Raw genomic sequence first — 26665 nt, forward strand, 5'->3', positions numbered from 1 at the left:
TCCACCGTCGGCAGCTGGAAGTCGCCGAGCAGTAGGTGCAGGTGGAGGAACACCGCCTCCAGCTGCAGGAGCAGGCGCTGGCCTGGTGGACTACCTGGCCCCCCATGCCGCGTCGGCTGCCGCAGCGCCTGCCCTGCCTGCTCCACCTGCTGAGCCCCCCGCCGTCGCACGGCCACCTGCCACGGAGGGCCCTTCCGCCGAGGGGGACCTGGGGCCAGCTGACACTCGCCGGCTGTATCTCCCGGTCCGCCCGGCCCCAGCCAGGGCTGAGGCCAAGGCGGGGATCCCGGCCGCCCACTCCCAGCACTGGACTTTAGGGGTGTGGGGCCCAGGGCCCCCCTCCCCCTTTGTATATATTCCCCCCCAGTTTTAAGTTAGTTTGCTGTAAATAGTTTGTATATTTGACCCGTTACAATGCTGATCCTTACCCCCCCATGTAAATAGTTCTCCCCTTCCTTGTCTTCCCCTTTCATGTTATCCCTATTTTTATAATATATATAAGTTAGATTTTCACTGTAAATAGTCAGTCTTGTTGATAATAATAATAAGAGTTCCAAAGACATTTGAGTTGACGAACAATTGTCTGCTTTTATTTTTACAAGAAAAATGGGGGGGTGTGCTCTTGGGTGCTCTGTGGTGTGGGTGTAGGGGCAGGGAGTGTTGTGGAGGATGGGGGGGCAGTGGGGGGCCTGCCAGCGTTCACCCCGCGGCCTCATCAAACTGGGCCCGCAGGGCCTCCCGGAGCCGGGTCCCTTCGGAGTCCACCTGGCGACTGGGGGCAGCGGGTGGCTGCACATCGGCCCTGCCGGCTTCCACAGCCCAGCTCTGAAAGAAGGCCTCCCCCTTGCTCTCGACGAGGTTGTGTAGGGTGCTGCACGCACCCACAACCTGGGGGGATGTTGGTGGGGCCCACATCGAGGCGGGTGAGGAGACACCTCCAGCACCCTTTGAGGCACCCAAATGTGCGCTCCACCACTTGGCGCGCGTGGTTCAGGCGCTGGTTGAAGCGCTCCTGGCTGGCAGACAGATGGCCCGTGTACGGGTGCATGAGCCAGGGCAGGAGGGGGTATGCCACATCTGTGATGACGCAGAGGGGCATGGTGGTGTCCCCCACAGGGATCTCCCGCTGGGGTACGTAGGTCCCCGCCTCCAGCCGGCGGCACAGGCCCAAGTTCCGGAATACCCAGGCGTCGTGGGTGCTGCCAGGCCAGCCCACATAAATGTCCAGAAACGGCCCCGGCTGTCCACCAAGGCCTGGAGGACCACTGAGTGGTAGCCCTTCCTGTTTAAGTAGCGTCCTCCACTGTGTTCCGGGGCGCGGATGGGGATGTGAGTCCCATCCAGAGCCCCGAAGCAACTGGGGAAGCCCAGGGTGGCAAAGCCCGCGATGGCGGCATCCGGGTCCCCAAGCCTCACGAGCCTGTGGAGGAGCAGGGCGTTGATGGCGCGGACGACCTGCAGGGGAAGCACATGGGAGAGCACCAATGAGAGGTGTGCAGGGTGTGTGTGGCCCTCCCCTGCCAGGGCTGCCTCCCCCTCCCCCCGTGGGTCCTCTTACCTCCATGAGAACAGCCCCGACGGTGGCCTTGCCAACGCCAAACTGCTGGCCCACGGATCGGTAGCTGTCTGGAGTGGCCAGCTTCCAGACAGCGATGCCGACCCGTTTCTCGACGCTGAGGGCACGCCGCATGAAGGTGTCCTGGTGCCTCAGTGCGGGGGTGAGCCACTGGCATAGCTCCAGAAATGTCTGCCAGCTCATGCGAAAGTTCTGGAGCCAGTGGTCGTCGTCCCACTCTCCGAGCACCAGCCGCTCCCACCAGTCTGTGCGGCCGGCGGGGGAGGGAGGGGTGTGCTGCACGGTTGGGGGTTGCATCCTCCTCCCCTGCGGGCAGCTCCTCCTCTGTGGCAAGGAGGTGCTCAGCTGCCTCCTGCATGGCATGGAGCAGGGCAAGCACTGCTCATACAGGGGCAGCTGTGTGGACCTCTGGCTGCTGCTGCTGCTGGGGGTCCATGACTGCGTGGCTCGAGGTGTGCGTGCCTATGGCTCTGCAGATCGTGTGCTGTGCAGGCTGCGTGTGTCTGGGAGGGGCCCTTTAAGGGAGCGGCTAGCTGTTGCCCTGGAAGCGCTAGTCTGCCCTGTGACACTGTCTGCCGCTGTTCCTGGCACCCTTATTTCGATGTGTGCTACTTTGGCGTGTAGACGTTCCCTCGCAGCGCCTATTTCGATGTGGTGCTGCGCAACGTCGACGTTGAACGTCGACGTTGCCAGCCCTGGAGGACGTGTAGACGTGTCGCTACATCAAAATAAGCTACTTCGATGTAGCGTTCACGTGTAGACATAGCCTAAATGTCCTGTTTCATTTATTCCTTCTGAAGCACCTTTTGTTGGAAAACTCTTGACTAGCTCTAGTTATCAACTGAAAGACACAAATCAGTAAGTGAGAAAAAGAAATGTTTAGAACTTGATAAGGCTATTTGATGACACCAAAATTGAAATACTGACAATACGTGATTTTAGTTAAAAGAAATTTGATTTAATTTACCAATTTTTAATATAGACAATTTTCATTCTCCCTAAAGCCACTGAAAACATGTCCATGACTTACAAGGATGTTATAGTTGGCAGGCTGAGGGAGAAAATGTGTCTTCAAATACAAAAAAAGCCTGCAAGGGGAAAAAATATCTAACTTACCAGAGCAACTGAGCTAGCATGCAATGGTTTTATTCTTGTACTAGAGTTCGATTTTACATTCCCTTGTACTTAAAACTTAGGGCAGCAAAACACATTACCAAATGTGAAATACCTTCTTTGAAGGTGCTCCTGTAGATGGCACATCAATTACAGAAGATGAATTAGTGTAGTTTTGTAAATACGATCCATCTCCGGGGCTAGGGGTTTCTAGTGGCAAAATTCCAAAACTGAGAAACAAACAAAATGGAGACATCAGAACCAAGGCATCTTTGAAAAGCAGTATCCTACTAAAAACATTTCAGAGGAAGCTTGATCTTGCTGAGGCACATGAAATCAGGAGATCTATATTACATTTCCACCAGTGGCACTGACTTCCTATGTAAGTTTTTCTGCAAGTGTCTATGCCTCCATTAACCATCTTTAAATTAGGGATAGGAATATTTCCTGTTTCCTATCATTCCTGTCTTGTACATTTAAATTGCAAGATTTGGGGATAAGGAAGTTTTCTTACGCATATACAGTAGTTAGCACAAGAGGGCTCGGATCTCAGCTTAGGCCAACAGGCACTGCTGTAATACTAATTAATATTTTTGAAAGGAAGAAGATGGCAAGGTCATTCGTGAGACAGACTATTTACTGAGTACTGTAAATATACAATGAATACAGAAAGACAAGGGTGCTGCCCAAAGACACAAAGAAGAGCAGTAATACAAATGATCCAAAAGCAGGGTTTTAAATTCCCAACCTTACCTTGGTGTTAATGGGCTCAGAGCAGCTGGTCCTCCCAGTAAGCTCCGACCTGTTTTTGGTTTATTTTGAGCCTGTTTAGACAATATGGCAGTTCCTGATCCAAGAGGGACAGTATCCGGTGAAATTACAGCTGAGTCAATGTAAGACATAGAAGAATCTGTGTTCAAGGAGGAGTATTTTGAATTGGAAGATTCCAGGTTGAGTCTGTTTAATTCCTGAAACGGAAGAGGTCTTTATAACAACATCTGCTTGTAAGCAATTCTTTAGTCATTCATTTAAACTGATGTGACTGCTTCAAAGATCAGAGTGTTGAGTGAAACTTACAATTGTATCTTGGGGAGTTTCCATAAGGACAGTCTCAGGCTGCCTGTGGGATACGTTGTGATTAGTTACGAATGTTGTGCAGGTGTTGGGCAGACAGCTGCTGAAGTTCTGCAAAGATGTTAATTTAAATGTTTGGTCAGGGTCTGGCTTCTCACCTGCAAGAATGAAGAAAGACTTAACCAGTGTTAATATACAGGGTAAAAGCAAAATGGGAGGGACACTTGGTATCTTAAGAAAAAAAAAATAGCAAGTTTTTGTGCATTTGCTTTTAAGAAGTGTTACATTAAGGACCCTACATTATTAGGGATTTCAGCCTTAACTCTACCACCACTACCCACTTAATTTAATCTCCTGGAGAATTAGATACATTCACAGAGAATAGCACCATCAGTGTCTATTTGTCAGGGATGCAAGCACATGTCTTGAATTCCTGAAGCCTCTCACTGCCAGAAGCCAGGACTGGATGACAGGGGATGGATCAGTTGATAATTTCCTTGTTCTATTCAAGCCGTATGACTCATCTTGCAATAGCCATTGTTGCAAGACAGGATACTGGGCTAGACTGACAGCTGTTCTGATGCAGTATAGCCATTCTTATGTTCTTATCACAGGCAAAAAGTTTCTAAAAAAATATCAGGACAAGAACGTAGGAAGGCATATTGATGTATCACTGTTTATTTGTCTCAAGGAGAACTGGACAGACCATCTTCCCCTTCAAAAAAATTGACAGGAGTTGATCAGAGACCAACCACAAAATTTTGAGATTACTCCAAAACACATTTTGGGTTGATGTGAATTCAAGAGTGGTCAAAAAAAGTGTATGCTTTTAGAGGTGGGCAGGTTTCCTTAAGTTCTTGGGAGCTCTTATTATGTAAGGAGGCAGAGAGTAGAGCTGTAAAACAATTTTTCCTATTCAAGGCAAGTTTGTTTGGTGCACTCTCTCCCATCTTTTCCCCCACCTCTCCACAAAAGCTCAGTCTTGGACATCACAAAAGCCAGCCAGTCAGAAAGTAAGGAGCAGCTCCAAAATTAAACAGACCCATGAAATATTTAAATATGGATTGCTCCTATAGCTCTATCAAATAAATGTTAAGAAGTTTTTGGGTCAATTATTTGCATGAGAATACCAACTACAGAAGGCATTTTTAAAGCACACATCTTCACACTGAAAGAGCTCTGCAGACCTACCTATTTCACATAGTGATTCAAAAGGGGACCAAAGGAAAGGATTTAAACTAAGGCTCTTTTGGTAACATTCAGATCCTTTGGCAAGCCGGTCTGTCTTGCTGTAAGAGAGAGAATTAAAACAACTAGTTCAAGGAAAGTTAAAACAGCATTTACATTAAGTAAACATTCAAAAAATAGAGAAGAAACAAACAAAAACATACTTAGCGCTATAACAAGTCTAATTTTGCAGACTACTGAAAGTTAATTTAAAAACAATTCAATATTTTTACATATAAAATATTTAGGAAAAAAAGTTTTAAGTTCCCAGTGAATTAAAAGACTCAAAACCCATCATTAAGAACTGATCAAAACATAAAACTTGATCTCTTGTACAAGACAGGCATCTTGCTGGAACAAAAAAAAGTGTTCTCTGCTTCCTGGTAAACAGCTAATAAACAGAATGTATTAGCATCTGAGCCATTTCTGGTTGCGCAATGATGATTTATGTTTAACATGTTGAAATCCAGTTCAATGTAACTTTGCACTGAATAATGACTATTTTGGGGGGGGGGGGGCTATAAAAAGTAACTTATTTTAAGGTTTCTTTTCCTGTATCTGTTATTACCATGCCTGAATATTAAAAGAATAAACGGAACATGGTTTTTGGTTTTTTTTGTTCTCTTAAGGAAAGCAGCACGCTGACAATCCAGAACATGCTAAACTTCAGAAAATGCAGATGCGAAAAAGAAAAAAAAAAGTCATCAATCCTAATGGAACCTGAAGCAAGTCACAATGCAGCATTGCTATTAAATGTAATTACGAAAAATAGATCATAACACGATGTTTGGTATGTACACCTATCAACATTATATGGTAGCACAGGGTCTTGCATCCCCCAAAATGAAAAGCATTCAAAATATGCCTAATGTACTTTACAAAGATTGTACAGATTCTAAACAGATTTTTGTTTTCAAACATATTTAATCCTTCTTTAGCGCCTTCCTCAGAAGCTCACGAAACACTTAACGCATACTAACCCCTCCCATCACACCTGTGAGGTAGCCAGTAATTTCACAGCTCTCTGTGAAACAAATATACTGTTTAATAAATAATGGATTTCTGCTTTACAAAGATTAGCTAAATATCAAGGTTTTGGTGATTTTTTTGTTTTTACTGTTTCTTCTATTTCAGTAAATTTACTGAAATGCTCGTTTGTATACATAGACAAAGCACTACATGAAAGCAAAGCATTATTGTAAAATCAAATTTAATATGCCCACTTCTGAGGGGAAAAAAAGTCAAAAATTAACTGGATGAAAGTTTTGGGAGTGAGCCTCCAGAGAGGACAGCAATTCAATGCAGAAGTATTTGAGGAGAGTGGAGAGTAGTGACACATTGATCAATAGGTATCAGCCTTGAAAACATCCTCCAAAGAAGGCTAGTATTTTGTCACCCAACAGGGCGAATATTTGGGGGATAATGAGAACCAAAAAAAAATCTCAAACAGGGTTGGATTGCCAATTTAGTACCGCTCACAAAAACTCTAAAATCCACATGCCTTGCAAGAAATGTTAATATGTATTTTCATGCAACTGGCAAGACACATGAGGAAGGGCAACAGACTTCCTTTAGAGATCAGCATCATTCTGGGCTGTGATCCTGCAGTCTGCACTCTGAGCCAACACTCACCTGTGGAGCCCCTTTGCATCTGGATCAGACTACAGGATTATTTGATACGTGACATGAGAGCAGTTGCGACCTGTGTGGTTATGCCAGAAATATTTTCCCAGATGAGAACTGCCTTAGCCCAAGCAAAACACATTATTCAATAACCCCCATAATGGGGAGGGAAAAAAAAACCTTACCAGTATATATGTCCCAGTAACGACAGGGTAAAACACGCAGAGTCCCCAAACTCTGTAACAATGTCATCATGGCTTTTCTGTTTATTTAACACTCCACCAGATAAGATTTGCTCCCCTTCTGCCAGCCTTAAAAAGAACAAACACAAAGAGGCATAAAAAGTTACTAGGCTGGTAGTCCAATGTTTCTATCTTGCTGTAAACAAAAACAAGGTATGTTGTCATTAACAGTTCAAAATTGGATACTTTCCTTGATGAAGTCGCAAAATGTAGAGCAATGCACCTTCTGCTTTACAGACACTCCAATGGCCTCTGCACAGAACAGTTACCCTCCAAAAGTTAAGCACTTTTAAGGGGTGTTAAGAAAAGCAACTGGCTTTGGCTTTGTTTCCCAACACTGTATCCTAATGTTCCCTGGCATTTCCATTCTTGTGATTTATCACAGATCTGTCAAATGGACTTGGAATTTTGACACATTACAAGGACAGAACTGACAGGGAGATCAAAGGTCTGGCATGGTGTACTGCACGTACAGGGTAATAGTACATATAACCCACCAGGGATTGGTTTGAAAAGCAGGGATTTTAACATCACTCCAGTTCTTTTTTTTTGTAACTGGGGAAGAGACTGTTTTTTCAGGTCAGGGAGAGAGGAAGCTGATCAAATTTCCAAGTATGCCTTTGAGTTTGTCTCTACACCAAAGATTGTACTGCTTTACTGAAAGCAGTACAGTTTAAGTAGTATAAACCCCCTAGTGTGAAGACAGTTATGCTATTAAGAGAGACTTATTCCACCTCTTTTCTGGTGCGTAAGCTATACCAGAATAAAATTTTATACAGATGTGATTGGTTTGGAAGCAACAGAACAAGTCAGCTTTTGCTCGTGCCTTGTAAGAAGAGATTAAGCTGATTTTTGTTTCAACAGAACATTTGGCAATGAAATATTCAAGCAGCACATTATTTAGGACTTTGACAAACATATAAATTAAACTATCATTGATTGCCCCCATATTTACTTGCCCATTGCTGATGGACCAAAGTTGTCCCGAGGTTCCATCCACAAAACATCTTTCATGCAGCTTGGCTACACTAAAAGGGTGGGAACTAAAGATACAAGTTCCATCCCTCAAAAAATACACAACATGGTTACAACCTAGGAAATAAATGTGTCAAGTTCAGCCTACTGATTACACTACAAGGAAAGATAAGCATATGCTTTACAGCCCATTATTTATCAGCACTAGAGAATTCTTTGGTAACCCATAAAAACACTATCCAAGACTGTCTTGTTCCCCAGGAACCACTGTGGCACCTGTATCAGGGAGGTAGCTGTGTTAGTCTGTAGCTTCAAAAAAACCAAAAAGTCCTGTGGCACCTTATAGACTAACAGATAACACTGGCAACTGTGTTCATCTGAAACACTCTGTCTAGTCCCCAGTGAGGCTCAGAGAGGACATAGAAGACAGAGCATTCTTAGAGGAGAGCCCTTAGCTCTGGAAGTCACAGCAGGATATAGTACAAGCTGGGTCTGTTAAGTCTGTCTTCTGCTTGGTCAATATTTTGAGAGAGTCATTACGTGATCAGATATATTAAAAACATGAAGTTAAGCATAAGCTGACTGCAATGGAAAACCTTCCAAAATACAGGTCCATCTCAAATCTATGTTAAACATTCTACTCTTCTAATATGCTCTAGTTTTTCAATCACAGCTTCTCTTACAAGCTGTTTTTTCAAAAACATCTCTGCCTGCTGCTGATTGCTACGCTGCCCTCTTTGTCAGGACATAGCAGCTTTATTCATATTATTGTAAGGATTCTCTTTACCCCTCATAGTTGACTTTGTAGTCTTAAGAGGAAACCAATTCAAATGTGGGAAGAAACATTCATTAAAACGAGACCACTGCTCACAGAGATAACTAGGGGAATAAACAATAGCTAAAAAACAAAACTCAACTACATTTTTGCTGGCTCTTTTGAAACTACTGCAGGTTGCCCAACACAGTGCTGATTTTGTGATATGGATAGGAAAGATCCTGACTGAAACAAAAACCCATTCCATGGAAACAGCAAACATCATGATGGATCTAAACTAGATCTGAATCAACAACTTCCTCATTTCAGTCACAAAGTTCCCTGTGTTCCACAAAATCTAGTGTCCCCTTATTTTTATTATTGAAAATGAATCAGAAATGCAAAATTATGACTGAGAATATACAGCTTCTTAATCTAAAGAAAGGAATGCCAGAGCATTTTAAATTCCCTGCATGAACATTATTTCCCCTCTGACACGTATGTGCCCAGGTAGTTTGAGGGGGCTACGAGGATGTGAATGGGAAATGGAACATACAACCTTCCTCCCCCAAAAAGTTTACTACCTTACCAGAGAGCCAGCTACAGGTCTATAATACCACTAATGTCCCACTTAATGCTTATTTTGAAGATTTAAGTGGTGCATAAGGCTTGGGTGAACTCAAGGTTCTATTTATGCTAGTTTATAATTCAGCCAGCTTCTTTCATCTGCATCAACTTGATGAATGGCGACAGATTTACTGTTTTAAGGTTTAAATTCTAGAATCATGTTAACAGCAGTTTATGAAGTGAGCTACAACAAAATTAAGTGAATGCACTCAAGAGCACAGTTCCCAAATTGGCTTCGTAAGTGACTTTTTTATACGATTTCACAACTCCTTTGTAAAGCACTCGATACCTTTCATTGGTTTCTGCAATATGGGTAATGCAGTGGATTTCTGCAATTACGCCCAAATCTGAAAGCAAAATGAATTCCACTTGTGACAATCCCGAAAGCTAAAAATCCAGGGAATTACCAGTTTATGCAACACATTTTACTAAAAAGCTAATAGAATACTGCAATAGAAACTGATTACTTACTTGCTGAGGTCAACACAACACTTGGCCAGCAGATATTTACATTGTGGGGTGGTACAGCTATGTCCCTTTAGGAGTCTGTATGCTTTATATGCCTTTCCTGAGCGGTAGTAACAAGTTGCCAGCAAAAACAGTGCTTCGTCTGAGTGTACTAAACAAAAAAAAAAGTTGTTATCCTTTGATCATTGAATATTTTGGTATAAGTGGTGGAGCTCCATAGGTTTGCTGGCAACAGTATGCACAAATAACGTGACTCCTGCTGTGAGGGGAAAAAAACAGCACAGATAACAGTAATCAAGTATATTTCCTTCATGAGCTACAGTAAAAGAAACTTTATCCCATGATCTCATAGTGATGCTGGCTGCCCCTAACAAATTGTACCTCATTGGTCCAGCATGGACAGGACCTGACCAGTCCCAAATGAGAGAATTTGCCAGACCAGAGGAGGTCCCCTGCCATGGGCCCCCAGGTGCCTGCTTCAGCTCCCCACAAATCTTCTTGCCTGGCTACTGACACACGGCTGCCAAGTGGCTGCAATCAGCACTGTGGCTGGGACTGCTCAGGGCTGCAGCATGGCTCTGGCTGGCCTTACGGACAGAGCGTCAACACCAGCCCAGGGCTCCCGGGGTGCCAGCGGGTTTCTGGACAGCCCACTGCATGGAGCTCCAGACCTGGGTCTGCAGTTGGGCTCTGGTTTTCCCCATGAATAGGGCTCCAGCCCTGGTCCTGGGCTGCTTGGGGCACGATTAATGCAAAAAAAGCATATGTTCATGTAACTAAATCATACTATAGATAGACAAGGGTGCTGGATTAACTTATGCAGGCATCCTTAATTGAGATTTCCTATAGTTTCAGCTCTTGATCTTGTGACCTTAAAGTACTTTTAACATACACCACACACAGAAATTATGCTGCCATGTACTGAATAAATATTAGGAGATAAATAATGGGTGGATAGTTCGGAGAGATACGGTCAAGATACAGATACAAGTCTGTAGGTAAAGTTTTCAAAAGCATCTAAGACGACTCATTTGACTTTTCAACAATATATAAAAAACCGCATATGCACAGTTCTCAGCAAAGGAAAGGAACTCTTAATAAGACAAAAGAAGCGAGGGCCAAAAATTCTTATTTTTTAAAAAAACTAATTAGCTTTTAGTACAAAGTGATTTATTATCTTGGCAAACTGTTAAAAGTTTTGCGTATAAATCAAAATAAATTAAAAATTAGTAGCTAAATAAAATTACACACTATGGTCAGCGAACTTCAGTTATTGAATAGTTTGTTATGGAACAAGATGCAGGTCAGCACATGATTTATAGCAAAGCATTGTGGTGTTGTACTGGAGAACCAGATTCAAAAGCAATTTTTGGACAATAGCTCTTTGATCCAAAGAAGTTTAAATGAATGACAAAAGGTGATATGTTTGAGCTCAGAGACACTTTTCTTCCTGCTGGCCAATTTGTGCAGCAATGATTCTGAAAGCCTTTATGTCCAGCATGAAGCGAGGTGCTACAATTGGAAACTGGACCTGGGCTAAACAAAACTCATGTAAGTTATCCAAGCATAAAAAAAAAAAAAATTATGTAAATGCAAGGAATTCCAAACCAGAATCAAGCCTGGCAAATAAAGGTCCTGAAAGCATCTCTTTTCAAAAAAATTTAAATACACACAGATTGATGTCACTTTATAAGTATTTGTCAGACAGGCCATAATGAAGGAGAATCATATACCTGGAATCTATTCAGTTAAATAAGAAGTAGTTTCTTCTACCATATCCACCTCACCAAATGGAGATTTTTAAAAAACACATTTTAAAAAATATTTCTCCATTGTTGCTACATTAGAGACCCAAACAAACACAGTAAACTAATAAAGTAGTGGGGAGAACAGTGAAATAGTTGTCTGGGGGATGCAGCAAATGGACATGATAAAGTAAAAGAAAAATATTTTGTTTCACAGGAAATTTAGGTAACACCCAATACTGTTACAAGTAATGACGACTTTCAAAATGACAGTGTCTCCTTAATTGCAGGGGAGTTTTAGAAAAAAACAAAATAAGCCTTAAACTATCAAAAGAGAAAAGCAGCCCCAAACATATTAAGCAAATTAAATCATTAATTCAATACTAGCAAGGCACATACCTTCTGCATATAGTCTTTCTGCCAGAAACACCGCATCTCGATAAGCATAATGATTAAGTGCTTGCCATATAGCAGCCTGTGGAAGAGTAAAACATATACACCATGCTTCATTTTCTGATGTGTAAATGGATACAGATCATTCAGAATTCACAGGGAAAATCTTTTTTAAAATCCACATTAAGCCAAAGAAATACCAAGAACCAGCTTCCATTGCCAAAGGCCTATCAAAAATTAAATTTCCTAGTGAGTGTTTAATCTTGAAAGGCCATACAATTAAAAAAAAAAAACAAAAAAAACAACAAACAAAAAAAACTTGAGAATAATTTTAAAATAACTGCCTGAGAGAGATGCATGTAAGGGGTGGATCCATAGTGCAGAAGACCTCACTACATTTTAAAAAGGTTTAATATGATCTAACTCAGCACAGATGTTATGTCCTCTTTCCATCCCTCCCAACCCCCAGCTACAAGTGTGTGTTGCTGTAAAGCAAAACTTTCTATGAACCAGATCCAGCTCTCACTAAGTCAAGGGAAGGCTTTTCTACTCAGTGAAAGTTGAACTGTGAGCTATATGTGATTCAATATTGCTGTAAGAAGTTACTACCACAAATTATATATCTAAAGCAAAGGACAAGAACATACTCAGAAGCCTATAGTGATACTGAGCAACTTAAATTTGTTCTTGTTTGCAGCTTTTATTAAATTAATAAACACTGAGCAAAGAAAGTTAATCTGAACCCTAGTACATGTTAATCAAGATCTAAACAATTCAGTGCAATTCTGTGAGTTTTCACTAACAGCTGATTAGTTCACCACATACTACACTGAGACAACTTAGAGATCATGCCAAAGGAAAACATTAACCATTGTGGGGTTGTTAACTTTCCACTGCATTAGCTGATTGGCCTTCTCTGTGAAGATACAGCTGCACACATTCCACGTGAGCTAAGATGATCATCCTCCATTGTTAGCTATCATGTGAAAAAAAAACCAAATTCTTACATCCACAGATTGGGATTCAGATTCCACAGAGGAATGCAAAAACTGCAGTGAGATGTCTCCAGAATTGCTACATATCACAAAGATTACACTTACACACTTGAACACAGACTGTGTAGTTTACTCACCTATTTCTGGACAGTCAAGTTACCATTGTCCTTACCATTAGTCCTTCAATTTTTTAAAAACATGAATATCGAAGATCACAATGCTTCAAGGCCATGTCTACACTAGAAGCATCTGTCGACAGACGTTACTGTTGACATGGAAATCTCGACAGAACCTGTCAACAGATTGCATCTACACACAACCTGCTCTATCGACAGAGAACTGCCAAACTGCACTGCCCTTTGGTGCCAGAAAGCAGAATGGCAGCTCTGCAAAGAGGGCTGCCCAGCAACCAGAAGTCCTCTCTACTGACAGAAGTGTCTACACTGCACTTCTGACGACAGTACTCTGTCGGCAGATTGTTATGCCTCAAATTTTTGAGGGATAATACTGTCGAGGCAAATACAGAGATCTGTTGAGCCTCTGTCAATAGAATGCTTGCAGTGTGTGGATGCTCCCCGAGTTATGTTGACAAAGCCCACTTCTGTCGACAACTCTCTAGTGTAGACCCAGCCCAAGTGATTAGCACATTCTATAGCTATAGATGAAATATCAGCTTTATTTTTATTTATGCTGGTGATAAATATTACTGCATTTTAGAACACTCAGAGAACATATGTGCCATTTTCTTGAAGCTTTGTGTCAGTTTTGTCTGCACTGCATGCTTCCACTAACCTGTTCAAAAGAGATGAGGAGTAACGGGCACAAGACAGGACAACTGGAAATAAGTTTAACATTTTTTATTTTACACAAGTTAAAACTGACTTCCCTTCTAACTGTGAAGTGCAATAGGTGCATGGAAATGGCATTCTAGATGTGATATTAATAGCGTTATTCAGGTTACTGCCACTACTAAGATGATGTATTTATATTTATTGTACCAGACACAGCAAGCTCCACAAGTTGTGCTCTCAACAAGTAGGCCACTACAGAGTTTTGTTGGCATACCTACATCAGTCGGGGTGACACTGCTGACATTGGATGGACAGGGCCAAGGTGGCACAAAGCATCTCTATCTCAGGTGCTTTGCTGGATGGTTCTTGCTCTCAAGTTCAAGATCTTCATGTCTGGAAGTAATTTTCTCCTCAAGCTCATGCCAATCCGACTTGATTTTTTTTTTTTTTTGCCTTCCTCTGCTGCATACTGGTTAGCTAGTGTTTTCTTATACAATCATTTCCCTGCCTCCACTGGGCACTCAGGCACTTATGCACCTTCTTTTTGCCTGTGGCACATAAATGGAGTCTCCTCTAGGAAGTTATCCTTCCACCTAATTTCAGTTGTTGAGTTTAGTGTGTGGGTAGAATGAGCATGAATGAGTAGAATGAGTGTTGGTGACCGATGCTACATGACTAAATGATCTGGTTGTCAAACCAGCCTTTAAACTCTATGGCTACAGTTACACCAGTGAGTTTTGCCAGCAAAATCCTGGTTTTGTCGACAAAACTAGTGGAGTGTCCACACAAAGTGGGATTTGTCAACAGTACCTTGACAAAACACAGCACTTTTGCTGGCAGCGTTGAAGCATAACACTGCTGTCCACAGATTGTGTCGACAAAAAAGCTGTATGGATACTCAAGGCTGGGAGGCCTTCTCTTGACAGACAGGGCACTGAAAACAACAGGCAGCCCTGTTTGCTGTGCTTCTGGGTGCTTGTTTTGTTGGAAGAGCAGCTGGGCAGTCTAGCTGCTCTGCTGACAGAGAAGAGTGTTCTTCCAGTTGGCTTTTGTGCGTGGCCATGATCTGTCGACAGAAGTTTTGTAAGTAAATCTTTTCTGACAGTGACTTCTGTCAACAGATTGCTGTAGTGTAACTGTAGTCTACAACTCTAATAGGCACCAACTGTGGTGTCACGTTATTAATTGTATGGAAACGATATAAAGCCTACACAGTTGAGTTTTGAACAACTTATGTGGATTATTATATCGAAAATTCCTGCATGAGACTGTTTACCTTTCACCTGCAGACACCTACAATACATTTAAAACATGACAGCTTTAAATCCCTGTGAAAGCCATTTTGACCAACTCTCTTGGTTTGATTTCAATACTTCAAGTATTGTATTTTATCAGTTTAAAAGCCCAGCTCACAATATTATTGTTGTGTGTCCAACAGGATTTCAGAGGTCAGGAAGCATGATCCTCAGCACCCCAGGAATCTGGCAGTTGGGCAGTGTGATCCCCACTGTCCTTGCCAGCCCCAAGCCCTGAGCTGCCTCGCACCCAAAACACACCCCAACCCTCTACCATGAGCTTCTTGAACTCCATTCCACATTCAAATTTCTTACAGGTACTATGGTATCACAAGCCCTGAACTCTCACCACAACTTCTTGCCCTGAGTCCCTGCAGGGGGCTTTCAATACAACAGAACCGGCATGAAATTTAAAGTACTTTAACCCCTGCCCACATAAACAACAGATCATTTCTTTTGAGGGTATATTTTTCTTGGGACAAGGACCTTGGGTTTGTAAAACACCAAGCATAACTTTGATGTAACAGAAAAGTCAGTATCCTTCTGGTAAACTGCTCTTACTTGAGAGATAATCTCGACCAAGTCTGGCACAGGCCACGAGTGACTTTAGTTGTAGTAAAGTAACGAGTCACTTCTATATAATAAAACTGATATCACACAGTGGCCCAGCCAACCAGCACTGCTGATTAGAGGCCCAAATTGGTAAAAGGGCAGTGGAGTGAGTTAATAGAATTCATCCTGTACAATGACAATAATTCTGTACCCAAAAAAAAGCAAGTTTTATGGCCTGAATCCATTAATGGATAACAGTCAGATTGGTGACTCTCATGTTGCAAGTTTAACTTGCCTTTGGCTTCAGACTGCCAACAAGAGTGAGCAATTAATTGTGGCGATACTTTCTTCACCTTGCAGAAACAAAGAAAGGAAACTATAACTGCCATTGAACACATTAAGGCAGTTGTTACCAAGATAAATGTAGCATTCAGCACCTCCAAACTGCAGCAGTACCTCTGACAGAACCATTCTGGTGCTTCCCTGGCAGTAATCTGTCTATAGTGGCTGTATCAGTGCATTCTGAGAAATACAAAACACCAATCCACAAGGTCCAGAACTGTTGCTGGAAACAGGTGCTTTGGTATATTATCTCAACAAAAGCTACTCCTTCGAATTTAGAACTGACTGAACTACTGCAGCTGGAGTGTGGTCTCACCTGCAATAAGGCTAAGCCTTTTTAGGTGGCACCTGTTCCTCCAGGCCGGAGGTAAAAGGTTTCACCACCATTGCAAACAACATTTAAATGCATCAGAGAGGTAGCCTTATTAGTCTGTAGCTTCGAGAACAACAAGAAGTCTTGTGGCACCTTATAGACTAACATATTTTGGAGCATGAGCTTCCATGGGCAAAGACCCACTTCATCAGATGCATAAGTAGGGAGGGTGGTTTCAGAGGGGTGTTTAAAGAGGGGGGTCCCAGTAAAAGGGAGGGCCAGAGCTGACAAGGTCTATTCAGCAAGGTGGAAATGGCCCAGTATCAATAGTACTTATAAAAAAGAGGAAAAAACAAGTTAGATCAGACAGGGGGATGTGAGCCTATGTCAGAGTCTAATGGGGAGATATTAACACCCAGGGCACAGAAGCTGTTTTTGTAAGCTGTGAGCCACTCCCAGTCTCTGTTTAATCCTTGGTTAATGGAGTCAAATTTGCAAATAAATTGCAGCTCAGAGATCTCTCTCTCCATTTGGTTTTTGAAATTTCTTTGTTTCAGCACTGTCACTCTTAAATCTGCCACTGAGAGTCCAGGGAGATTGAAGTGTTCACCCATGGGCTTCTGTACATTACCGTTCCTGATGTCTGATTTATGTCCATTTATTCTTTTACGGAGAGACTGTCCAGTTTGGCCAATGTATATTGCAGTGGGGCCTTGCTAGCACATATTATATTAGTAGATGTGCAGGTAAAGGAGCCCCTGATGGTATGGTTGATGTTAAGTCCTGTGATGTCGTCACTGGTGTAGATATGCGAGCAGAGTTGGCAGCGAGGACTGTTGCAGGGGGTGGTTCCAGGCCCAGAGTCACTGGTTTGTGATTTGTAGTGGCTGGTGAGGATTTGTTTAAGGTTGGCAGGCTGTCTGTAGGCGAGGACAGGCCTGCCTCCCAAGGTCTGTGAGAGTGAAAGATCATTGTTCAGGATGGGTTGCAGATCACTGATGCTGAGTTGGAGAGGCCTTATGTGGAGGCTGTATGTGATGGTGCACTACATTGATGACACCTTCATCATCTGGACCCAGGGGAAGGAGGCTCTTGAAGAGTTCCACTGTGATTTCAACAGTTTCCACCCCACCATCAACCTTAGCCTGGACCAGTCCACACAAAAAATTCACTGTCTGGACAATACTGTGCAGATAAGCGACGGTCACAAATACCACCCTATACCAAAAACCCACGTACCACTATGCTTATCTACACGCCTCCAGCTTCCATACAGGGCATACTACCCGATCCATTGTTTACAGCCAGGCACTCAGGTACAACCGTATTTGCTCTGATCCATCAGAGAGAGACAAACATCTACAAGACTTTCACCAAGCTTTCCTCAAACTACAATATCTACCTAAGGAAGTGAGGAAACAGAGCCAGACAGGTGCCCAGAAGCCACCTGCTACAAGACAGGCCGCACAAGGAAAACAAGAGAACACAACTGACCATCACATACAGCCCCCACCTAAGGCTTCTCCAGCGCATCATCAGTGATCTGCAACCCATCCTGAACAATGACCTTTCACTCTCACAGACCTTGGGAGGCAGGCCTGTCCTTGCCTACAGACAGCCTGCCAACCTTAAACAAATCCTCACCAGCCACTACAAATCACAAACCAGTGACTCTGGGACTGGAACCAGCCCTTGCAACAGTCCTCGCTGCCAACTCCGCTCGCATATCTACACCAGTGACATCATCACAGGACCCAACATCAACCATACCATCAGGGGCTCCTTTACCTGCACATCTACTAATATAATACGTGCTAGCAAGGCCCCACTGCAATATACATTGGCCAAACTGGACAGTCTCTCCGTAAAAGAATAAATGGACATAAATCAGACATCAGGAACGGTAATGTACAGAAGCCCATGGGTGAACACTTCAATCTCCCTGGACTCTCAGTGGCAGATTTAAGAGTGACAGGCCTGAAACAAAGAAGTTTCAAAAACCAAATGGAGAGAGAATCTCTGGGCTGCAATTTATTTGCAAATTTGACTCCATTAACCAAGGATTAAACAGAGACTGGGAGTGGCTCACAGCTTACAAAAACAGCTTCTGTGCCCTGGGTGTTAATATCTCCCCATTAGACCCTGACAAAGGCTCACATCCCCCGTCTGATCTGACTTGTTTTTTCCTCTTTTATAAGTACTGTTGATACTGGGCCATTTCCACCTTGCTGAATAGACCTTGTCAGCTCTGGCCCTCCCTTTTACTGGGACCCCCCTCTTTAAATACCCCTCTGAAACCACCCCCCCCCCCGACTTATGCATCTGATGAAGCGGGTCTTTGCCCGCGAAAGCTCGTGCTCCAAAATACCTCTTAGTCTATAAGAGCAACGAAGGGTCCTGTGGCACCTTACAGACTAACAGAAAAGTTTTGAGCATGAGCTTTCATGAGCACACACTCACTTCATCAGATGCTGTGACTGATGAAGTGAGTCTGTGCTCACGAAAGCTCATGCTCAAAACTTTTCTGTTAGTCTATAAGGTGCCACAGGACCCTTCATTGCTGTTACAGATCCAGACTAACACGGCTACCCCTCCGATACTTAGCCTATAAGGTGCCACAAGAATTCTTGCTGTTCATGAAACATTTAAATGATACAGAGAGCTGCTCTGTATGGACACATGTATCAGGGGATGCAGATTCAAACAGTTTCAACCAATAGTTTACCATAACACTTTCCTAGAGTAGACCAGGGTGGGCAGGATCCAGCCCACCAAGCTTTTTGATCTGGTCCACAGCACCACTCTGCTAGAATCCTGAGGCACACTCTCTGCCTGCCATAGTGCCAGGCTACATCTATACTGGGGGACTAAGTCAGTTTCAGATAGACAATTCTAGGTACAACAATTGAGTAGCTAGAATTGACGTATCGGAAGTCAACTTACCTGACTGTCTTCACTAAGGAAGGCTGAGGGGAGCATTTATCCCCTTGACTTCCCTTACTCCGCTAGATATCAAGGCGTATAGGTATCGACCACAGAGAGATCAATTTTAAGTGTCTTTACCATAGTACAGACAAGCCCTCAGGCTGCTCCAAACAACTGGCTGCTCCATCCACGTGCCTCTAGGCTTGATGCTCCCCTGTTGGGAAGGGGGAGGAAATCAGGGATGATTGGGCTAGGGATAAGGGAAGTGCACAAAGTCTTGCCCTCCCCCACCCACTTCCGGCGCATGGCACATAGAGGTTTATGGAAAATAAGGTAGTGGCTACTGACCAAGGACCTAGCTCTGATGGCAGCAGTGCAAAGTAAATGTAGTTGTACTGCAAACCCCCAGCAACAACATTGCAACCTCCCCACAACTCGTATTTGGGTCAAGATCCCTAAAAGTTCACCAGGAAAATTCAGATTTAAATAACTGAAATAATGAAATGTATACATTTTTAAAATCCTATGACCATGAAATTGACCAAACTGTACTGTGAATTTGGAAGGACCCTAATCATTAGACTTAGTCATGCCAGCCAATGCAAGATATTCAATATGACGAAAACACAAGGAAGTGAAACATCCAAAAAAATTGTTAGGAGCTAAATTGCTGAAACTACAGGTTTTTAGAGATGAAAATTAAAATGCACATGTGGTATAGGCCAACACAAAGACTGCAGATCTTAATAATCAGCAGTTCTCAAACAGGGATCAGGACCCCAAACTGGGTTACAAACCCATTTAAAGGGTAAAAGAGAGCTACATGACTGACCATTTAAATAGGGTCACCAGGCTAATAATTAGACTTGCTGGGTGCCTGACAGTGGTGAGGCTCAGGCTGAGGCCCAGGCCCATTCTCACTGCAACCAGGGTGGCAGGGCTCAGGTTCTCCTCCTGCTTCACTGCCCAGGTTGTATAATAATTGTTGCAGAAGGGGGTTGCAATGCAATGAAATTTGAGAACCTGGGCTTAATTCCTCTTTGAAGTTTGAAAGTTTAGTCCTGTGGCACTGTGTAGACTAACAGATATTTTGGAGCATAAGCTTTCATGAGCAAAGACCTGCTTTGTCAGATGCACAAGTGGGTCTTTGCCCATGAAAGCTTATGCTCCAAAATATCTGTTAGTCTATAAGGTGCCATAGGACTTCTTATTTTTGAAGATACAGACTAACACACAGTTACCTCTCTGATACCGGAAAATTTAGTGTCTTCATTGAAATAATTAGAGATACACATCTGCTAGAACTGGAAGGGACCTTGGGAGGTCATCAGGAGTCTAGTCCCCTGCCCTCTTGACAGGACCAAGCACCATCCCTGACATCTATTTGCCCCAATCCCTAAATGGCCTCCTCAAAGATTGAACTCACAACCCTGGGTTTAGCAGGCCACTGCTCAAACCACTGAGCTATCCCTCCCCCCCCATTAGGGCATATAAAATGGTATGCTGACTATTCAGGACAAAAATGCTGCCACCTTTATTTACCACAAGTAGGGGAGTCAGAGCTGGCTCATAAATCAGAAGCTCTTCAAAGTAAGTGTCTGTCATCTTACGTGCTTTAAAAAAAGCTTCTTATTCAATAAAACTACTACAGCACTCACCAAGATCGTAAATGCAACAGCTTTTTAAAAGCTACAACAACAATGTGCTTTTGCAAGGTGGTGAGGGGACAGATGATTAGGGTAGTGAAAGGTCTCTTGATGACCATCAGCATGTGTTACACAAAGATACAGGAAAAAAAATCTGTTTTTACATATACATGCATCACTAATAATGCTGACGACTCAGAAGTGATGCCTACTCTTTCAGAACATGTGTAAGAAGGATGGGATGTACCAGGAGTCCAGCCAAGCAATGAACATGTAACCCAACAGTTTCATTTAATTCTGTACTGCAAGGCAGTCTGAATGTCATAGGCTTATTATATTAGTGTCAGAATGCATCAGAATCCTGTAGTTTCACTGCATTTGTTACAACTGTCAGAATCACTGCACCACTGAAGCTTACTTTTAAGTGACTACAGATTACCAAGGTAGACTTCTATGAGGTCATCAAAGGAGGACAGATAAACTAAGAGGCTGCATTGAAAATGGCATTTTAGGTTCTGCAATTCCCTCACCACTGCAATCCAGCTTGTAGAAGCAATGGTGGAGGCTGTGACTTTTACAAAACTCATGTTTTCACCACCTTGTCATCTAGCACTTAAGCTGTGCCTACAATACAATCACCATTATTGCCGCCCTGGGGATTGAGATGGACGCATGATATGGTTCTTTCATGCACAATTGTATACCTAATGATTGTGCACTGATATTGGACTGATGTTAGCTTCTCTTATACTGCTATCCAAATAAGTCTGGAACTTCATTAAGTGCACAGAATCCAGCTTGGGTTTTGTCTATATTTCCAGGTTTAAAGGGCTGCCATGGCAGCCTTTTAACATGGCAGTGTGGTCAGAGAACAAACACTGGGAGAGAGCTTGCCCAGCATTCTAGGTAAACCACCTCCATGAGGGGAGAAGTTCCCAGTGCTGGGAGCCTGTTTACACTGATTCTTCACCTTGATGTGGTTGGGTACATTTTTTTCCATACTCCTGTGCAAGAAAACTACAGGGCAATAACTTGCCAGTGTAGAAAAACCCTGGTTTTGAGTGATCAAGAAAGCCCAGCGTCATTAACAGCACTGCCAAGTTAGAAAAGAAAATATTAAAAGCATCTGCCCATTTTACAAACCAAACAACATATTTCAAATAAAATACTTCATATCTTTGCCAAGGAAATTACACAATATCAAATATTTCCCACCTGGTTAGCCATAATTAGGAAAGCTGATTAAGTGCATTAATAAAAATGTTAGATACTGTTTGCTGTTATCCTCTGTGCCAGTGGGTGTTTTTCTTCCTTTCTGCACTGAAGCATACACTAGGACTTTATCCCAAATGTTTCTGACACCTGTCCAGATCCTAAGATGGTTAACAGTTGAGTGGTAATACTGGTAAAAGGGCTCCAGGTGGCTAGAAGTGTTTTTAGCACCATGTTGTCTAATGTTGAGCAGAGCAAAACTATCGAGTTTGGTGTAAAGAACATCAACTCATCTACAGTAAGTGTCACCACTGATGCCACCTCCTTGCATAGACCAAATCAACGAGGTAGATGTTGTCACCCACAAAAAGCTACAGCTAGAGCCACACTACCATGGAAGACTGACCCTGAGCGGGTCAATATTCTGGTGATTTGTTTTGTGCATGTGTGAAACAGCGCTTTCCGTGTCAAAGTCAACCCCAGAATTCCTCGCGAGCATTGACAGGAGAAATGCTCCCATTGACCTTCCTCTATGTAGACAGACATCAAAGTCGACTGCTGATAAGTCGACTTTAGCTATGCAAATGGCCTAGGTAAAACTGCATATTGGCATTCGATTTCTATGTCTAGTGTAGACACAGCCTACTTATTTTTTTTTTTGAGAGAGAGAGAAAAGGAAAAAGAAATTACTGATACTTTTGTTGTGATAAACATTGTTATGATGAAAAACTGAACATTTTGCTAAGCATCTCAGCTGTGTGGAAGCTGAGAAAGGTTTACATATAACCAGGAAAAAACAGTCTGCATGTATCTATTTAAAGTCATTTAAACCAATTTATTTCTAAAGACAGAAACCTGGAAGACACTGGAGTTCTGGTGAAGGGGGAGGAGAAAACATGGGAAAGATTGAAGTGGGGGGAACACAGACAGGATAGCTAAGGCAAAATTGATATGGAAAAGAGAGAAGGATGGGCAACTTCCAAGAGTGCATCACGTCTGAGAAAAGACTGAGGCTATGTCTACACTAGGCTAAGAAAGTCGACTGCAGATATACAATTGCCGTAGCTAGAATTGCATAACTAAACATCAACATATCTGCATTTAGCTAACTTGGCTCTCTGTACTGGAGAACGTTGATGGTAGAGCTTCTCCCATTGACCTCCCTTAAACCTTGCATCTTGCCAGGAGGAGAGGGGTCAACGGCAACCCCTGAGAGGCTGATTTTGCACATCCATACTAGATGTGTGAAATCAAACCCCACAAGATCAACACGGAGCAGGCTGATCTTCCAGGGTAATGCAGAGCTGCCCTAAGACAAAAGGGAAAATACACTGCAAAATAAAAGTTAGACTTAAAAAACCAAAACTTAAATTATTTGCTCCTCTGGGTCTTTCAAACATGCCATGTCTTTTAGAGTGCAAGTTCCTGAAGATGACAAATTCCTTCATTTAATGTATAATCCACAGAAATAAGCACAATGTACACATTTAAATTCTAAAACAGCAGATGTGGAGAGTGGCTGAAATAAGAAAGGCGGAATCAGGGGTTCCATAAGCCGTTAGAGTGGAGCAGTAGAGATGGGAGTAGTCCCTCTTGGAAGTGAGCTATCCAGTATCATACCAGCCAATGTCAACTCATTTCCTTGTGCGCCCTCCCCTACCTGTCCGTTGTCACCCATTGTCTATCCTTTTATGCTTAGCTTGCAAAAACCATTGGGGGCAGGGATTATATTTTTGTCCTGAGCATATACAGCACCTAGCACAGTGAGGAGTCCTGATTTACTATCAGGGCTCACAAGTGCTACAGGAATACAAATAGTAGTAATAAGAGCAGGGCTGTGGTGGGGAAAGGAGATTGCTCTGGGAGAACAGCAAATGGCCGTGGCAGGTCTGCCCTGGAAGGGAAGCAGAAATGGGGGGGCCTCTGGGGAGTCCGGGGGGAGCCCTCCCTGCAAGCGGGACATGTCTGGGAAGGGGTATCTCTGGGAGGGGTCTGCCTGGGTCAGTTGTGTCCATCTCGGGGAAGGAGTGCGGGGGGGGTTGGGGTCCCATTCTGGGCGGGAGGGGGCCCCAGGTGGGAGGAGGCCGAGGGTCCCAGCTCTGACGCGGGCTCCTACCTCCCCGGGGGTGATGGAGGGTTCCCCTCAGGCGGGGGCCAAGGGCCCCTCTGAGCGGGATACACCCGCAGACGACTGCGGTCCCACCGCAGCGGGGGTCCCCCAGGCCGCGGCGGGTCAGCCCTTGCCCCGGTCCGGCTCGGGAGAGGCCAGGCCCCGGTAGGCCGGGTCGGCTGCGGCGAGCGGCTCCGTACCTGAACGGGCTCCTGCAGCACCGTCATCCTGTCCCCTCAGCGCCCGCGGCGCGGCGGGCTCAAGCGCCACCTCAGTCCGGGTCCCGGCTCAGCCCAGCCCGGCCCGGCCCCAGCTCATTTAAACTCACAGCGACCGTTACCGGGGCAGGCACCAGAGAGGGAAGGAAGGAGGCCGGCCAGCCGCCGACTCCTTCCGAGCGAGGGCGGAAACACCCGAGGGTAGCCGGAAATAGACGAACGGGTCCGGAAGTACCCGAGGGCGGAGCGGGCCTCCCCCGCTGGGACGGAGAGCGCCGAACGGGTACGGAAACACCCGAGCAGCGGCCTTGGGGCCCGAGCTGACGGAAATAGCCGAGCGCTGCCTGCGTCGGAGCCGTGCGGACAGCCAGAGCGTCGAAGGGTAGCGACAGCGGTGCCCATCCCTGCCGGTCTGCCTGTCCGGGCCTCCTCGTCATCGCCTTCATCTCCTCCCTCCTCATCTACCCCCACCCTCCGTGTTCCCTCTCGTCCCCTCTCACGCTTCTCCTTTCCCTTCCCTCTCTTCCCCCCTCCTTCCCTCCTCGTCCTCTTCCTCTTCCCGTCCCCCCACTGCTGTCACTTTCCCATTCCCTTCCTCCTCTTCCCCGTGCGCTCTCCTTCATCCCCTCCTCCTCCTCCTCCTCTTCCCCGTGCGCTCTCCTTCATCCCCTCCTCCTCCTCCTCCTCTTCCCCGTGCGCTCTCCTTCATCCCCTCCTCCTCTTCCTCCTCTTCCCCGTGCGCTCTCCTTCATCCCCTCCTCCTCTTCCTCCTCTTCCCCGTGCGCTCTCCTTCATCCCCTCATCCTCTTCCTCCTCTTCCCCGTGCACTCTCCTTCATCCCCTCCTCTTCCTCCTCTTCCCCGTGCGCTCTCCTTCATCCCCTCCTCCTCCTCCTCTTCCCCGTGCGCTCTCCTTCATCCCCTCCTCCTCCTCCTCTTCCCCGTGCGCTCCCCTTCATCCCCTCCTCCTCTTTCCCGTGCGCTCTCCTTCATCCCCTCCTCCTCTTCCTCCTCTTCCCCGTGCGCTCTCCTTCATCCCCTCCTCCTCTTCCTCCTCTTCCCCGTGCGCTCTCCTTCATCCCCTCCTCCTCTTCCCCGTGCACTCTCCTTCATCCCCTCCTCTTCCTCCTCTTCCCCGTGCGCTCTCCTTCATCCCCTCCTCCTCCTCCTCTTCCCCGTGCGCTCCCCTTCATCCCCTCCTCCTCTTCCCCGTGCGCTCTCCTTCATCCCCTCCTCCTCTTCCTCCTCTTCCCCGTGCGCTCTCCTTCATCCCCTCCTCCTCTTCCTCCTCTTCCCCGTGCGCTCTCCTTCATCCCCTCCTCCTCCTCCTCTTCCCCGTGCGCTCCCCTTCACCCCCTCTTCTTCCTCTGCCCCGTGCGCTCTCCTTCATCCCCTCCTCCTCCTCTTCCTCGTGCGCTCTCCTTCATCCCCTCCTCCTCCTCCTCCTCCTCTTCCCCGTGCGCTCTCCTTCATCCCCTCCTCCTCCAACTCCTCTTCCCCGTGCGCTCTCCTTCATCCCCTCCTCTTCCCCGTGCGCTCTCCTTCATCCCCTCCTCCTCCTCCTCCTCCTCCTCTTCCCCGTGCGCTCTCCTTCATCCCCTCCTCCTCCTCCTCTTCCCCGTGCGCTCTCCTTCATCCCCTCCTCTTCCTCCTCTTCCCCGTGCGCTCTCCTTCATCCCCTCCTCCTCCTCCTCCTCCTCTTCCCCGTGCGCTCTCCTTCATCCCCTCCTCCTCCTCCTCCTCTTTCCCTACTCACCTTTTCTTGCCCCTTCCCTTCCCTCCCCTGTCCTTCTCTCTCTCTCTTCCCGTCCTCGTCCCCACCCCAGTCCCCGCTTTCCTTTCCCGGGAACATTGCTCACCTTTTCCCTGCAGCAGCAGCGGCCTCTGGCGGCTACTGGCGGCTCCTCCATGACTGGCTCCTCGCGTGTGGAAGTCATTCCCCCGCCCCCGGGTCCTCCCCTCCAGCTGGCCGGCCCCAGGGCTGCGATGCGCCCTCTTCCCGCCGCCTCGCGACAGCCCAGCAGAGGGAGTGTCTGCAACTTGTGCGAACTTGTCTACACGGGGGAAATGAAAAACAGAATAATTATCTGACCTCAGGTGTGCTGGAATAATTCCTGGTGTGGGCCAGAATAGATTCACGCCTACCTTAATCTGGTCTAATTTCCCCATGTACACAAGCCCGAGCTGTCTATGCTGAAGTGCTGAGAAGTTGAGGTTCTTGCATGGCAAGAATGTCTCTTAAATTTGCATTTCAGAGGCAGATTCTTCTTTTTATTTCCCTCCCCCGCCCCGCCATTTATCTTTAAATATAGGGAGATAGACATATCTTGTAGAAATGGAAGGGACCTTGAGAAGTTATCAAGTCCAGTCCCCTGCCCACCCAGCAGGACTAACCACCATCCCTGACAGATTTTGTTTTTTTTTAATCTATTTGTCCCACACCCTTAAAT

The 26665-nt window shown here is 45.2% G+C and overlaps 2 protein-coding genes across 3 annotated transcripts in view; both read right to left on the bottom strand.

Annotated features, from left to right (window-relative positions):
• Positions 1 to 24625, bottom strand: part of CDC27 (cell division cycle 27) — a 59506-nt gene extending 34881 nt beyond the window's left edge. For both annotated transcript variants that reach the window (XM_074978845.1, XM_074978844.1), the window contains exons 1-8: positions 24199 to 24625; positions 11824 to 11899; positions 9683 to 9830; positions 6799 to 6924; positions 4955 to 5052; positions 3767 to 3921; positions 3443 to 3657; positions 2805 to 2919 (exon numbers count right to left, since the gene is read on the bottom strand). In XM_074978845.1, the coding sequence (XP_074834946.1) occupies positions 2805 to 2919; positions 3443 to 3657; positions 3767 to 3921; positions 4955 to 5052; positions 6799 to 6924; positions 9683 to 9830; positions 11824 to 11899; positions 24199 to 24225 (960 nt within the window). In that variant the 5' untranslated portion in view covers positions 24226 to 24625. The remainder of the gene's footprint in view (positions 1 to 2804; positions 2920 to 3442; positions 3658 to 3766; positions 3922 to 4954; positions 5053 to 6798; positions 6925 to 9682; positions 9831 to 11823; positions 11900 to 24198) is intronic.
• LOC142002613 (uncharacterized) lies at positions 431 to 2249 on the bottom strand. The gene is made up of 2 exons (XM_074978846.1): positions 1559 to 2249; positions 431 to 1455 (listed from the first exon to the last, which is right to left on the bottom strand). The coding sequence occupies exons 1-2, from the start codon at positions 1937 to 1939 to the stop codon at positions 991 to 993; spliced, it is 846 nt and encodes a 281-aa protein (XP_074834947.1). The 5' UTR covers positions 1940 to 2249; the 3' UTR covers positions 431 to 990.
• Positions 24626 to 26665: the final 2040 nt, after the last annotated feature.

Source organism: Carettochelys insculpta, chromosome 28 (assembly GCF_033958435.1).
Source record: "Carettochelys insculpta isolate YL-2023 chromosome 28, ASM3395843v1, whole genome shotgun sequence".
Lineage (NCBI taxonomy): Eukaryota > Metazoa > Chordata > Testudines > Carettochelyidae > Carettochelys > Carettochelys insculpta.

What these genes read in the sequence shown, in the direction of transcription:
- LOC142002613 (XM_074978846.1), bottom strand. Translation starts at nt 1,939, where the DNA reads ATGCCATGCAGGAGGCAGCTGAGCACCTCCTTGCCACAGAGGAGGAGC. An exon ending in TCGGGGCTGTTCTCATGGAG is followed by an intron (nt 1,456 to 1,558) that starts GTAAGAGGACCC and finishes CTTCCCCTGCAG; the next exon opens with GTCGTCCGCGCCATCAACGC.